A 16835-nucleotide genomic window follows, 5' to 3' on the forward strand; every position below is an offset into this window, starting at 1 on the left:
CAGCCCCGGAGTTGGTGCCTATATAAGGAGTCGCATATTAACTTCTGAAGAGTCGCATGTGGCTCCGGAGCCACAGGTTGGCCAACCCTGAAATAGAGGACTCCTTAATCTAGCAGACAAAGGCATAGCAAGATGTAACTGCTGAAGTCAGAAAAATCAAACTGGAAATAAGATGCATCTTTAACAGTGAGTGTAACCAGCCACTGTACGAAGATATGTACCAAGATTTTGCCAGCAAGTTAAAAAAGTATGGATTGGATGAATGGACTATAAGGTGGCTAGAAAGCTGGCTAGATTGTCGGGCTCAAAGGGTAGTGATCAACGGCTCGGTGTCTAGTTGGCAGCCGGTATCAAGCGGAGTGCCGCAGGGGTCAGACCTTTATTAATTATCTGGATGATGGGATGGATTGCACCCGCAGCAAGTTCACAGATGACACTAAGCTGGGGGGAGACGTAGATACGCTGGAGGGTAGGGATAGGGTCCAGAGGGACCTAGACAAATTGGAGGATTCGGCCAAAAGAAATCTGAGGAGGTTCAACAAGGACAAGTGCAGAGTCCTGCACGTAGGATGGAAGAATCCCATGCACTGCTACAGACTAGGGACCAACTGGCTAAGCAGCAGTTCTGCAGAAAAGGACCTGGGGACTGCAGTGGATGAGAAGCTGGATATGTGTCAGCAGTGTGCCCTTGTTGCCAAAAAGGCAAACGGCATATTGGACTGCATTAGTAGGAGCACTGCCAGCAGATTGAGGGAAGTGATTATTCCCCTCTATTCAGAACTGGTGAGGCCACATCTGGAGTACTGCATCCCGTTTTGGGCCCCCCACTACAGAAAGGATGTGGACAAATTGGAGAGAGTCCAGTGGAGGGCAACAAAAATGATCAGGGGGCTGGGGAACATGACTTACGAGAAGAGGCTGAGGGAACTGGGCTTGTTTAGTCTGCAAAAGAGAAGAGTGTGGGGGGATTTGATAGCAGTCTTCAACTACCTGAAGGGGGGTTCCAAAGAGGATGGAGCTCAGCTGTTCTCAGTGGTGGCAGATGACAGAACAAGAAGCAGTGGTCTCAAGTTGCAGTGGGGGTGGTCTAGGTTGGATATTAGGAAACACTATTTCACTAGGAGGGTGTGAAGCACCGGACTGGGTTACCAGACCAGGCGGCGTGGCCGCAGCATGTTCTAGCGGGCTAGGCTGGGTGGCACGGCCGCAGCCTGCTCCGGCGGGCCAGGCGGCGTGGCCACAGCCTGCTCTGGGTGGCGGGGCCGAGCAGCACGGCTGCAGTCTGCCAGTCCCGGAGCTGCAGCTGCTTTGAAGGCTAGGGGGAGAGCATCGTGGCCAGAAGCGGAGAGACTCTGGTCCCGCCTCTTCCCTTCTGGCTCTGCTGGCTGTGCTGCCTCTCCTTGCTCCCTCTGTTGGGGGGAGAGGCTGTGTCCCACCTCTCCCTGTCTATGCCCGTTCATAAGCCAACCCCCTTCTCTGGTGCTTCCCTTTTTTACTAAAAAAATTCAGCTTATGAACGAGTATATACAGTAAATGTCTGTCTGGTGATGTTCTCCTCCTAATACAGCATGGCAATAAAATCCTCCAAATATTAATGATCAACCTGCTGAATTGAAGATATTTATGAAGTCATTGGGAAGTGAACTATCTGCTTCAATTACCTTTGGTAAATGAAATAACCAAACAATCATTCATTTTCTGATTTAGCTGTAAAACTAATCTGAAAATTTTTCAAAATAAATCACTGTTTAAAAATTTATAGTGTGTACCTTCTAAAAATGAAACCTACATCTATCTCTGAGTTGTGAAGAATATGTATTAAGGTTATAACAACCAACAAGAATGCACTTTTATGTAGAAAACCATGATTAAATCGAGTCTTCCTGACTAGTGATTTAAATCAAATCCACCCTGCCACAGACTTCCCATGAAACTTCAGGCTTGTTTACACAAGACCCAGAATTCATACTACTGGGGTGTGATTTGAGAGCACATCAGTGCATTGTGATTTAAATCCCCATGTAGTACCTGCTAGCATCCATTGATTTAGTTGTGTTTGAAACAGGATTACATCAATGCACACTTAGAACACACCAGCAGGGTCCACACAGGGGAGATAGAGGGCAGTACTCTACAAATCATAGCCCCATAGTGCAAACTCTGGGGCCATGTAGACAAGCCCTTTATTATTATTTTTTTTAATTAGAATGACCATAATCGACTTGTCACGGTCCCCTCCCCATACCTACATGAAGGTAGGTCCAATCCCAGTGAGTAGCATTAGTATGCATTTAAAGACCAACCAGGTTTGCTGTACAGGAATCTAGCAAAATTGGCCTGAGCCAAGTAGCAAGGTGTTAGATCAGGCACACCTTATGAAATTACTTTGACCCCCCAGCTCTAGAAGAAATGCTCTAGTTTAACCACAGGTTAACAGGCATGATGCAGGAATTACTGGGTGAAATTCTTGGACTATTGATCACAATGGTCCATTTTGGTTTTAAAAATCTATGAATTAGTTGGTAAGACAGTAAGGGCAGTAAGTTATTTGAGGCTTATGTAACCAGTTGTTTCTTTTGTTTTCTGTCTGTCATGGTAAACTGATAGCTGTAGGCAAATTGAAGAGCAATGTACAAGATCTGTGCACAAGATCTGTGTACAATTGCTTTCTTCTTATGAGACGCCTCAAGAGCTCTTTTATTCTATTTTAAACCACACACCATTAGGAAAAAGGATATAAGGCTGCACTTTCTGTAAGTGTATTCCAAACAATCGGCAGGATCTGCTGCATGGAGGAAACCATGTGTTTAGGATAGTTCTTCACTAGGGCTGTCACGGCCTGGAATACAAAAACATCAATGGAACAATTCATTGATAAATTCATTCAATGTATCAGATTAAAGAAGTTAGAACAAGTCACCTTGGCAAAATACTTTCTTCAAAAATCTCAGAAATATTCTGCTCACATTTGCTCTTTGGCAAGGACTGAAAGGCTCAGAGGAGAATAGGATATGAACAGGATTTTAATAGTATGCTAGTGCTGAGATATTGTGGTAAATAAGCACTATAAAAAGCCATTTGATGCAGACAGATTAAAAAATTATCACATTTAGATCACTATTTTAAACATGGTTCAGGCCACTGGTTACCCTCTGATGGCTTTTCCGTCAACTACCACCCTCTAACTCTGCATCCTTGTCAGTGTCAGAGATACAGGGTAACAGGTGTCAGAACCTGAACTGCTGATACCCACAGGGATTGATCCTCTTTAGGTCTGTAGCCAAGGATAAAACTTATCAGGTATATTCAGGATGTAGAAGTGAAATTTGTAATACTGGGCCTACATGCCTCAGACCAGCAAGATATTTAACTTATCCAAACAAGGCCTCCGATCTAAAAATTGGTTAGCTTCTCACATCAGCCTATGTGTGACTATGTCACAAGATAAGACAGTCACACGAATAGATGTATTAACTGCGGATATTTAGGAAATATATACAGTAACGTACCAGTTAAAGTATTTTGGAGATTTTTGCGAATACAGTAGAACCCATTTATCCGGTCTAATTGGGACCAGGGCCAGATCAAATAATCAAAAGTGGAGTCCTGGGTGTTCAGTAAATCCAGAGAGCCAGTTAAGGGAGGGTCAAATAAACAGGGTTCTACTGTATAGGCATCAAGCTATGGTGACTGATTAATGTAAACTGTAATGAGTATAAGGGGAACTAACAAATTAACCTATGAAAAATAGGGGACCCCAAACATAGTTAAGTGTGGAAGTTCAAATAAGGAAATGGGGTTGAAACCTCCATAAATATATATGAACCCCAGTGGGCAACAGCATAACACCTTTAAAAACTGTATCCCAGCCTGCATGCCTTGGAAATGCAACAACGAAATCCACTGGTGACTGTAACAATGAAGACAAGGGGGAAGGCTTCCCAGCAGGAAATGTGAGTGATCACAGTCATAGGGCTAAACACTTTGCACTCACTCTCTCTATCTGCTGTTGTATTTCAGTGTTTGTGGGAGTTATTTAGTGGATTTGTTAAAAAGGGAACTTGTGGTAAATTGCAAATTTTCTCATCTCCTCATCAGGTCTCTCATTCTAATGACACTGATAATAATTTTCCTGATGCTGTAACTGCTCAGGAGACCAAACCCTTATTGACCACTGCAGACTAAGATTAATCAATACATAAACTCTGTAATGTTTCCTCAGTTAGGCCAGAGGTCAAGGATGAAGCATTACAAAGTTTGTATTACCTATGTCTATGTTCCATTACTAAATTCATAAATCCACCATTTTCCATCAGTGCAAATCATTTAAACGTCAAAGTAGCTTCTTGTCAATTTTGTATCTCTCCCTGTCTGGTCCATGTCCCTGCCTGTAACCAGTCCCTTGGGAGTGACATCCTCCCCCCTTTAGTGTGCCGAGATCCACACAGTTCCCCAGGGCAGGCCTGCATCCTCCAAGACTCTGAAATCGTGCCATTGGACACTGTCAATCCCACTCTCTCTCCATGGCTCTCTGGACTGAATCCAGCCAAGCCAGACCCCTATGGGAGAGCTGTCCGTTACTCCTTCAGGGTGCAATGCTCCCTGTAAGTATTTGCAGTGAAACCAGGCAGCATTTTCAAAACAAGGTAACGATACATTAGTCACCTGGAAAACAGAATCTGAAAGTCATAGAATATCAGGGTTGGAAGGGACCTCAGGAGATCATCTAGTCCAACCCCCTGCTCAAAGCAGGACCAATCCCCAGACAGATTTTTTCCCCCAGATCCCTAAGTGGCCCCCTCAAGGATTGAACTCACAACCCTGGGTTTAGCAGGCCAAGGCTCAAACCACTGAACTATCCCTCCCTCCTCAAGTTAACAAAGAGAGGCAATGGTTAAGACAGAGTTCAAACTGGACACCACCAAGCCAGCTACAGTAGAATCTCAGAGTTACGAACACCATAACTGAACAAAAATTATGGTCATTCTTTCAAAAGTTTACAACTAAACAATGACTTAATACAGCTTTGAAACTTTACTATGCAGAAGAAAAATGCTGCTTTCCCTTTATCATGTTTAACACAGTACTATACTGTATCTACCTTTTCTTTTTTTTCCCCGTCTCTGCTGCTGCCTGACTGTGTACTTCTGGTTCAAATGATGTGTGTGGTTGACTGGGCAGTTCGTAACTCTGGTGTGCATAACTCTGAGGTTCTACTGTATACAACTGTAGAAGCCATCTTGGCGCACACATTTTCTCTCTCTCTCTGTCTGTCTCAGGTGTGTGTGAGTGTTGTGTCTGTGAGCTCCGCTCTTAACAGACCCACCTGACACCCCATTGTTCTCCTGCTCTGCTCTATGGCCTCTGCTCTGCCTTCCTGCAAAGGGGTGGGGAGGGGGATCTCCTTCCTCTTGCTCAGAGGTGGGCAAACTAAGGCCCGTGGGCCAGATGTGGCCCACGGGACCCTCCTGCCTGGCCCCTGAGCTCCTGGCCCGGGAGGCTAGCCCCCAGCCCCTCCCCTGCTGTCCCCCCTCCCCTGCAGCCTCAGCTCACGCCAGCGAAATGCTCTGGGCAGTGGGGCTGCGAGCTCTTGTCAGGCAGCGCAGCTGCAGAGCAGAGGCCTGACACGGTGCTCTCTGCTGCCCTGTAACGTGGCTGGCTCCAGCCGGAAGGCATGGCTGCCTGTCCTGGTGCTGTGGGCGGCACGGTTGTAGCGCCGCCAGCCACCGGTGCTCCAGGCAGCGCGGTAAGGGTGCAGGGAGCTGGGGGGGGTTGGATAGAGGGCAGGGGAGTTCAGGATGGTCAGGGGATGGGAGTGTGGATAGGGGTCGGGGCGGTCAGAGGGCAGGGAACAGGGGGGTTGAATGGGGGCAGGAGTCCCGGGGGGGAGGCAGTCAGGAAGGAGAGGGGGGGTTGGATGGGGCGGCAGGGGGCAGTCAGGGGCAGGGTTCTGGGGGCAGTCAGGGGACAGGGAGAATGGGTGGTTGGATGGAGCAGGTGTTCGATTTTTGTTCCTTTCCCCTAAATCCTGTTATATACTGGACAGGGAGCATCCTCAAATGTCTGGAAAGAGCCTAGCTTATAGTGGGCACAATCGTAAGCAAACAGTAGCAGCATAGAGTGCTAAAGCCAGATATTCTCAGTAAAGGAGTTCTGGCAGGTACTGGCTAATGTGTTTTATTCCTCAACAGTATGTCTACAAATTGTAGTGCTGCTGAAATCTTTCCAAAAATATTGGAAACTACCTAATTTTCTACATACAAAAACTGAGGAGGAGAGAGAAGTAGTATTAATCAGTTAACCTGTTCCAAGTAACAGTAAGAAAAACATAAGCATAACTTTCCCTATCACCTTAACGTGCAATTGGACCATGAATGTCTAAATCTTCTTTTTTAGATTTCATGTGGTAGTAAAGAAATACTACAGTAATACTCTGATGGTACTTTGAAAATGTCACTTAATTGGAGCCTTCGTGATGTAAGTTACTGCATACTAAGTATATTGCACCCAAAGTCCCTTGTATTATGTTCTTTGTATGCTTCAAACCCATTTATCAGACTATTTTTGCAAGAAATGTCAGCTAACTTGCAGTGAAATAATTAACAATCGTGATATTTAAACTGTCATCCTTAGGTTTTTGAATCAACAACCTGCATAACGTAAATCATTAAGACTCTCAGCTATTGATTCAGACGGTCTTTCTGAGTCTGTGGACAACACTGCAACAAATTACATTCACATTCTCAGGTTAATATTCAACCATGAGGGATATAAACAATCTTGTTATATGAAAACTTAGATTCTTGAGTAGCCATCTGACAACAAACCCTATTTATCAATGAACACTGCAGTATAATTAGAAATGGTGATGACTAATAGGTCAAAAAAAAAAATTAACACCTTAAACTTTTTAAATGTAGCCAGTTCCTTAAATGTACTACTAGTGATGACCCCTGGCTTTGCTGCTCAAGTTTATGGTAAGTGAGAGTGAGGGTGAGTGAGCATGTGTATTGTGCTGGGAGATCATGTTGATTTGTGCTAAGCTGTGTCTGGAGGTTGTTCTGGGACACTACTGATATTTGCAGGTGGCAAATGCAAGGTGTGTGCTGTGATGAGAGGCTACATGTATTTGGGGTATTTTGTGTCACCTGGGTGTGGCAGTTGGGCCAAGTAATCAAACATCTGTGCAATCTCCCTCATACAACCAAGGGAATAAGCAATTTAGCTGTAGAGCAACGAAAGTGATTGGTGGAGTTACCGCTGATAGCCCAATGGTCTAGTATTCTTGGCATGGCATAGATACATGCCTTACAGTTGCTGTACATCATACAAGTAATTCATAAAGTCAAAATGGCTGAGAACTTAACATTTTGCTGTAACAGACCATGAATTCCAGTGATGATTGAACATAGTGATATTCTGAACAGAAAGTTCTCAAACATGCTTGTAGCGGTTTCCAGGCATTCTAGGTATCAGAGTGGCATACAGACAGGTGATTACCTATATAAGAAGATTCCAAGGTTATCTAGAAGTAAATCTTTTCAAATCTTGAAACTCACGAATCTGCTTGGAGGGATCCAAAAAAAGCTAGAAACACAAAACAATTTCTTAAAGGAGACTTCCTAAAATTATAAATTTACTTATTAAAGACTTACTTGAAAATTCTCCAAAAGTTTTATTTGTAGCCCTCATGGTTCAGCCTGAACAGCTAAGAGCGACTATAAGAGATGGCTGATTTGGAACCCTTTAATCCAACATTAGAAATAGTTGTTGCTATCTCCTTGCTGCGAACTGAGGAGACGTCAGAGGGAGTTTGCCTGGGGGGAGTTCCCACAGAGTTTTTGCCTTTCAGGTTTCTGTGAGCTGTAAATACAACATCTGAAGAAGCTCTTAGAATGAAGACAATCTGGATAGTAGGCGATCAACTGTTGTGACCTGCACAGGATATGCCATATTTGTCTTTCTCCCAGAAGATAGAAGTGACTTCGTCTGTATGAAGTGCAAGCTGGTCTCCATATTGGAAGAGAAGGTTAAAGAGACCCAAGTATCAACTCTGTGTTGCATCAGAGAAAATGAAGACTTTCTGGATAGCATGCTGAAGAATCAGAGAGGGCAGTGCAGAATGGTGGCTTTTCTCTGCTTGCTTTACCTGTAAAGGTCTAAAAAAAAAAAAAAACCCCAGGTAAAGGAACGGGAGTGGGCACCTGACCAAAAGAGCCAATGGGAAGGCTAGAACTTTTTTAAATGGGGAAAAAATCTTCCCCTTTGTGTCTGTTGTTGTTCTCCGGAGAGCAGAGACACACAGCAGCAATGCGGTAAGCAGCTTTAAAACCAGGTATGAAAAAGCATCAATTCATACCTCAAACCTATTTATCTGAAACCCCAGATATGTAAGTAAATCAGGGAATGTCTAGAAAGATGCAATTAGGGTTATTTCTTATTGGCTTGTGGACTCCTCTGTGCTAACCCCAAATGCTTTTTGTTTTGCTTGTAACCTTTAAGCTGGACCTCAAGAAGATTATTCTTGATGTTTAATTTTTGTAAGTGGGTTTTTTAAATCTAGCAAAAGCCTAAGTTCCAAATGTATTTCCTTTCTTTGTTTTTAGTAAAAGTTACTTTTTTTTTTAAGAACAGGATTGGATTTTTGTGTCCCTAAGAGATTTGTGCATATGTTGTTTAATTAGCTGGTGGCAACCGCTGATTTCCTTTATTTTTTCTCAGCTCTTCCCCGGAGGTGGGGTGAAAGGAACTGAGGGTACCCCACAGTAAGGAATTCCCAAGTGTTCCTTCCTGGATTCTCAAAAGAGGTGTTTTGGGTTTTTTTTCCCCCCACACTTGGCAGCATCTACCCATCCAAGGTCAAAGAGAAGCTATAACTTTGGGAGTTTAATACCAGTCTGGTGTGGCCAGTTATAAATTTTTTAAATCCTTGCGGGCCCCCACCTTCTGCACTCGAAGTGCCAGAGTGGGGAATCAGCCTTGACAAGGATAAAGGAGTTTGAGGTGCAAGTTGTGTTCTTGTCCCTGTTGAAGGACAAGGCCCAGGTAGGGACCATCAAATGGTGGAAGTAAATGTGTGGTTGCGCAGGTGGTGTTGGAGAGAGGGCTTTGGATTCTTCGACCATGGAATGTTGTTCCAGGAAGGAGACTTGCTAAGAAGAGATGGGATCCACCTAACAAAGAGAGGGAAGAGCATCTTTGCAGGCAAGCTTGCTAACCTAGTGAGGAGAGCTTTAAACTAGGTTCGCCAGGGGATGGAGACCTAAGCCCTGAGGTAAGTGGGATACCGGGAGGAAACACAAGGAGGAGGGTGCAACAGGGGAGGCCTCCTGATTCATACTGAGAAAGCAGGGCAATCAGCTGGTTTTCTTAGCTACCTGTACACAAACGCAAGAAGCCTGGGAAACAAGCAGGAAGAACTGGAAGTCCTGGCACAGTCAAGGAACTATGATGTCATTGGAATAAGAGAGACTTGGTGGAGTAACTTACATAACTGGAGTACTGTCATGGATGAGTATAAACTCTTCAGGAAGGACAGGTGGGGGAGAAAAGGTGGAGGAGTTGCACTGTATGTAAGAGAGCAGTATGATTGTTCAGAGCTCCAGTATGAAACTGGAGAAAAGCCTGTTGAGAGTCCCTGGGTTAAGTTTAGCGGCGAGAACAACAAGGGTGATGTCGTGGTGGGTGTCTGCTATAGACCACCAGACCTGGAGGATGATGTAGACAAAGCTTTCTTTGGACAACTAACTGAAGTTTCCTCATCACAGGCCCTGGTTCTCATGGGGGACTTCAATCACCAGGACATCTGCTGGGAGAGCAATACAGCAGTGCACAGACAACCCAGGAAATTTTTGGAGAGCACTGGGGACAACTTCCTGGTGCAAGTGCTGGAGGAACCAACTGGGGACCATGTTCCTCTTGACCTGCTGCTCACAAACAGGGAGAATTGGTAGGGGAAGTACAAGTGGGTGGCAACCTGGGCAGCAGTGACCACGAGATGGTTGAGTTCAGGATCCTAACAAAAGGAAGACAGGAAAGCAATAGAATACGGACCCTGGACTTCACAGAAGCAGACTTGGATTCCCTCAGGGAACTGATGGGCAGGATCCCCTGGGAGGCTACTATGAGGGGGAAAGGAGTCCAGGAGATCTGGCTGTATTTTAAAGAAGCCTTATTGAGGGCGTAGGAACAAACCATCCCGATGTGCAGAAAGAATAGCAAATATGGCAAGCGACCAGCTTGGCTTAACAGAGGAAATCTTCGGTGAGCTTAAACACAAAAAGGAAGCTTACAAAAAGTGGAAACTTGGACAGATGACTCAGGGGGAGTATAACAATATTGCCCGAGCATGCAGGGGTGTAATCAGTAAGGCCAAAGCACAACTGGAGTTGCAGCTAGCAAGGGATGTGAAAGGTAACAAGAGGGGGTTCTACATGTATGTTAGCAACAAGAAGGTGGTCAGGGAAAGTGTGGGACCCTTAACTGAATGGGGAAGAAAACCTAGTGACAGATGATGTGGAAAAAGCTGAAGTACTCAATGCTTTTTTTGCCTCGGTCTTCACAGACAAGGTCAGCTCCCAGACTACTGCACTGGGCAGCAGCACTCAGTGGTGAAATAACAGGTTAAGGACTATTTAGAAAAGCTGGATATGCACAAGTCCATGGGGGCAGATGCAATGCATCCGAGAATGCTGATGTGATTGCAGAGCCATTGGCCATTATCTTTGAAAACTCGTGGCGATTGGGGGAGGTCACGGATGATTGGAAAAAAGCAAATATAGTGCCCATCTTTAAAAGAGGGAAGAAGGAGAATCTGGGGAGCTACAACCTCACCTCACTCCCCGGCAAAATCATGGAGCAGGTCCTCAAGGAATCCATTTTGAAGCACTTGGAGGAGACGAAGGTGATCAGGAACAGTCAACATAGATTCACCAAGGGCAAGTCATGCCTGACCAACCTGATTGCCTTCTATGATGAGATAACTGGCTCTGTGGCTATGGGGAAAGCGGTGGACGTGATATACCTTGACTTTAGCAAAGCTTTTGATACAGTCTCCCACAGTATTCTTGCCAGCAAGTTAAAGAAGTATGGATTGGATGAATGGATTATACGGTGGATAGAAAGCTGGCTAGATCGTCAGGCTCAACGTCTAGTTGGTAGCGGAGTGCCCAAGGGGTCGGTCCTGGGGCTGGTTTTGTTCAACATCTTTATTAATGATATGGAGGATTGGGCCAAAAGAAATCTGATGAGGTTTAACAAGGGTAAGTGCAGAGTCCTGCACTTAGGACGGAAGAATCCCATCAACTGCTATAGGCTGGAGACCGACTCGCTAAGAGGCAGTTCTGCAGAAAAGGACCCCGGGATTACAGTGATCGAGAAGCTGGATATGAGTCAATAGTGTGCCCTTGTTGCCAAGAAGGCTAACTGTATAGTGGGCTGCATTAGTAGGAGCATTGCCAGCAGAAGAAGGGAAGTGATTAGATCTCACGTATTGCGTCCAGTTTCGGGGCCCCCACTACGGAAAAGATGTGGACAAATTGGAGAGAGTCCAGCAGAGGACAACAAAAATGATTAGAGAGCTGTGGCACATGACTTATGAGGAGAGGCTGGGGTAACTGGGCTTATTTAGTCTGCAGAAAAGAAGAGTGAGGGGGGATTTAATAGCAGCCTTCAACTACCTTCCAAAGAGGATGGAGCTAGGCTGTTCTCAGTGGTGGCAGATGACAGAACAAGGAGCAGTGGTCTCAAGTTGCAGTGGGGGAGGTCTAGGTTGAATATTAGGAAACACTATTTCACTAGGAGAGTCGTGAAGCACTGGAATGGGTTACCTAGGGAGGTGGTGGAATCTCCATCCTGAGGTCACTTCCAACTCTAATCTTCTATGATTTTATGATTTAAAGAACCTAACGGTTAGTTTCTATAGTTCATACTAATGCCACTCCCGCCTTGTTCTTATAATTTTGTGACAGGCTAAACTGGAACTTCCGACAGGTCTTCTCTGTCTCATTTTATTGACCCCATTCTCTCTCCTTTATCTTTCAAAACCAAATAACCCCAAGCTACAGAAACAGGGATGGGAATCAGAAGTTCTGTGTTCTATTCCTGGCCCTGTCAACAACTTGGTGCATCTGTGTGCAACATCCTGCTCTGCCTGTGTCATTCAACACCATTGCCAATGGAACTCATTACTGGATATTAGAGTTCCCACAAATGTCACAGATTTCAAAAACTAAGCATAAACCTTCCTACTCCAACTTCACTTTCCCAGAGAGAACACCACGAGAGAAGACAGTAAGGAAGAGATAATTTTGTTCTTTAGTAGCCCTGACTGTCTCAGGGGAAGCACAGGGTAAAATTAGATCATGGGTACTTGAATTGCAGGACAATTGTCACACAAGACATGGAAAATAGCGGAAAAGTAATAATGGACCTTTATTGATTGTGATAATTTGGAAAAGCCAGAGTAGACCTATTTGTTTAAGAAAAATTTGCTGGAACAATATAAACCCTTAAGTATTGCGTTATGCCTATGCTTTTTTTTTTTTTTGTGATAACCTGATGTTTTGCTGCAACTATATTACAGTCATACAAAAAAGTGACCGGTAGAATATATTAATATATATAGGGAGATATACCTATCTCATAGAACTGGAAAGGACCCCAAAAGGTCATCGAGTCCAGCCCTTCACTAGCAGGACCAAGTACTGATTTTGCCCCAGATCCCTAAGTGGCCCCCTCAAGGATTGAGCTCACAACCCTGGGTTTAGCAGGCCAATGCTCAGAGTCTTAACACCACTGCTGTAGAAATCAAGTCCAGTCACTCTAGCCTTTTACATTTTACAGGCATTGAATGTTAGTGCAGTACAACCTGCTACAGTGGTCTCCTTCATGCCATCTTTGTTTTGTGAAGATATGTCCATAGCAAGATTCTGTGCATGCTGAATGTTCGGTATTTTACCAGATTGGTAGCAGAGATAGCAAAGCTATGACTAACTGCGGAAAACGCTGTACAACTGCAGGTGAATCCCAAAACTCTCCAAGATCATTTAATTCACATTCACTTGCAAAAAATGTATATGGGGCAAGCTGTGCTTTAGCTTCACGGCCAAACATAGGTATTTCCTCCAGAGGGAGCACCTGCTCTGATAACATATTCACTTGTTTCACATCAAATACCCAAACTGCTTTCATAAATGACAGTCTGTGCTGCATGAACCTTGGTCCTCGTCAAGCTGGTTTGGCAACATGTTCCTCAGTGTTGCAGTAGTATTCCTTCAGTTTGTCTGCCATTTTCTTAAATACTCCTTTTAAAAATGCATTCCACTCTGCATCTTCGCTGTGCTTTTCTTTTGCACTGCAGTCTGCCCAGTGTGTCAAATCCATTACAGTGTTATACAATTGATGGATAAAAACAGAATACATCTCAAAAGATTTAATGGTTTTCATCAATGGTTTGGCATTCCAAGCAATGAACTGCATGTCAAGTGGCAAAGTCATGACATTTAAAAGTGAGATAAGCCTGTCCATTACTTGAGTGTCAGGTGAAATCTCAAATTAACTTTCAATGAACTCGCAGTAGTCAGTGTGGTAAAGAACTGCTTCAAACCGCCAATTCCATCATGGTTCTGGACACACAGGCACTTGGTCGGGATTAAATTGTTTTTCCTGCAAAGTAAGTCTTGAAATGCAGTTTACGAGCTGGGCCCTGTTTCAACATCTTTTTTTTCATTGCAGCAGTGAATGTATCAACTTTAGAAAAACGAACATGCTACTGATTTCTAGCCAGACTTACAATATGCCTATTGCATGTTACATTCACCGAATTAGGAAGCAGCCCCTGTAGAACCTGATTATATGCATGAGTACAGTATGTTGCACTGTCTGTCACTATCCTGGACACCTTATAAAAGTCTAAAACAAAATTGGTCAGGCACTTAGTGATAGCATGTGACACAGTTGAACAATTTACCAGGTTAAGAAAGAAATGAACAAAAGAAATGACCGTAGCTTTTCTGAGCCACTCATCTGGAGTACAGCAATGATATCATAGAATCATAGCATATCAGGGTTGGAAGGGATCTCAGGAGGTCATCTAGTCCAACCCCCTGCTCAAAGCAAGACCAACACCAACTAAATCATCCCAGCCAGGGCTTCGTCAAGCCTGACCTCTAAGGAAGCCTGACCTCTAACATTCCACCACCTCACTAGGTAACCCATTCCAGTGCTTCACCACGCTCCTAGTGAAAAAGTTTTTCCTAATATCAAACCTAAACCTCCCCCACTGCAACTTGAGACCGTTACTCCTTGTTCTGTCGTCTGGTACCACTGAGAACAGTCTAGATCAGGGGTCGGCAACCTTTCAGAAGTGGTGTGCCAAGTCTTCATTTATTCACTGTAATTTAAGGTTTCACATGCCAGTAATACATTTTAATGTTTTTAGAAGGTCTCTTTCTATAAGTCTATAATATATTACATACAACAATAGTTTAGTTAAGTAAATAAGGTTTTTAAAATGTTTAAGAAGCTTCATTTAAAATTAAATTAAAAAGAAGAACCCACCGGACCTGTGGCCAGGACCTGGGCAGTGAGAGTGCCACTGAAAATCAGCTTGTGTGCCGCCTTTGGAGCATGTGCCATAGGTTGCCTACCCCTGGTCTAGATCCATCCTCTTTGGAACCCCCTTTCAGGTAGTTGAAAGCAGCTATCAAATCCCCCCTCATTCTTCTCTTCTGCAGACTAAACAATCACAGTTCCCTCAGCCTCTCCTCATAGATCATGTGCTCCAGCCCCCTAATCATTTTTGTTGCCCTCCGCTGGACTCTTTCCAATTTTTCCACATGCTTCTTGTAGTGTGGGGCCCAAAACTGGACACAGTACTCCAGATGAGGCCTCACCAATACCGAATAGAGGGGAATGATCACGTCCCTCGATCTGCTGGCAATGCCCCTACTTACACAGCCCAAAAAGTCGTTAGCCTTCTTGGCAACAAGGGCACACTGTTGACTCATATCCAGCTTCTCGTCCACTGTAACCCCTAGGTCCTTTTCTGCAGAACTGCTTCCTAGCCATTCGGTCCCTAGTTTGTAGCAGTTCATGGGATTCTTCCGTCCTAAGTGCAGGACTCTGCACTTGTCCTTGTTAAACCTCATCAGATTTCTTTTGTCCCAATCCTCCAATTTGTCTTGGTCCCTCTGTATCCTATCCCTACCCTCCAGCATATCTACCACTCCTCCCAGTTTAGTGTCATCTGTAAACTGAGGGTGCAGTCCACTCCATCCTCCAGATCATTAATGAAGATATTGAACAAAACCGGCCCCAGGAACGACCCTTGGGACACTCTGCTTGATACCGGCTGCCAACTAGACATGGAGCCATTGATCACTACCCGTCGAGCCCGACGATCGAGCCAGCTTTCTAGTCACCTTACAGTCCATTCATCCAGCCCATACTACTTTAACTTGCCGGCAAGAATACTGTGCGAGACCGTATCAAAAGCTTTGCAAAAGTCAAGGAAAAACACGTCCACTGCTTTCCCCTCATCCACAGACCCAGTTATCTCCTCATAGAAGGCAATTAGGGTAGTCAGGCACGACTTGCCCTTGGTGAATCAATGCTGACTGTTCTGATGCACTTAGAGGATAGGAAAGTTATCAGGAATTGATTCCTTGAGGACCTGCTCCATGATTTTTCCAGGGACTGAGGTGAGGCTGACTGGCCTGTAGTTCCCCGGATCCTCCTCCTTCCTTTTTTCAAAGATGGGCACCACATTAGCCTTTTTCCAGTCATCCGGGACCTCCCCCGATCGCCATGAGTTTTCAAAGATAATGGCCAATGGCTCTGCAATCACATCCGCTAACTCCTTTAGCACCCTCGGATGCAGCGGATCCGGCCCCACGGACTTGTGCTCGTCCAGCTTTTCTAAATAGTCCTGAACCACTATATACTTATATATAAATTATAAATTATAGATTAAGTATATAATTATCTTTGTCATCTGTTGACTCATCAAACACAATACGTACAGAATCAGCTGTTTTCATATGCTCTTTCAGCTCCTCTCTGTGTACTTCAAACACTTTGGGTAAGTAATCTTGTTGAAGCTTGTTAGCAGAAGGAAGAGCACTTGTGTTTGGAATTGGTTTCTGAATGCACTCCCTTAACACTGGGTTAATCCAGTTTCTCCATTGGTATATTTGTACTTGAGAATGCCACGACAAGTTCAAAATATGCCACATTTCGAACATCTCGGTAATGCAATTAAATAGATATGACAGTTGTCTAATGTTTTGCTTTTGATGTCGAATCTGTCTCTGCGTTGCATTTGGTATTATGATGCCGATCAGAATTTAAATGAGTATTAATACTAGACTTACATGTATGGTCTAACATGACATTGCAGGCTGTACAAAACCACTTTCCACCATCAGCATGCAACCACTTGGGATACTGGTTTGCAGTGTTGGTTTTCCCCCCCAGTTTTTAGCAGGATTTGCCATTTGTTTAACCTCGAAGTACTGTAACATGTATAAACAACTGTTTGCCTCCTAGCAACATATAAGCATCACGAGATTGGATGAGTTTGTTCAATTTTGAATGACAAATTGAACAAATACAGTACACACTCGCGATAACAAACCCTGGGTTCTAAGCTATTTGTTTGGTGTACCCAGGGATTTGTTATAGCAAAAGGGGGCTGCGGGGGCGCAACAGCTCTTCCGGTCCCGCAGCTGCGGTGGGGGCACAGAACTCTCTGCAACCACCACAGACCTGGGGCTGGAGGAGCTCTCTGCCCCCTCCCACTCCAGGTGGGACCTAGGGAGGGGTTCGGTATAGCC

The 16835-nt window shown here is 44.5% G+C and overlaps 1 protein-coding gene across 1 annotated transcript in view; it reads right to left on the bottom strand.

The window, feature by feature from the left end:
• The window catches only part of IPO9 (importin 9), a 194319-nt gene that overhangs the window by 112229 nt on the left and 65255 nt on the right, over positions 1-16835 (bottom strand). Inside the window, exon 8 of the mRNA XM_065403806.1 lies at positions 2739-2839. Coding sequence (XP_065259878.1) covers positions 2739-2839 — 101 coding nt within the window. The remainder of the gene's footprint in view (positions 1-2738; positions 2840-16835) is intronic.

Source organism: Emys orbicularis, chromosome 4 (assembly GCF_028017835.1).
Source record: "Emys orbicularis isolate rEmyOrb1 chromosome 4, rEmyOrb1.hap1, whole genome shotgun sequence".
In the NCBI taxonomy this organism is placed as follows: Eukaryota; Metazoa; Chordata; order Testudines; family Emydidae; genus Emys; species Emys orbicularis.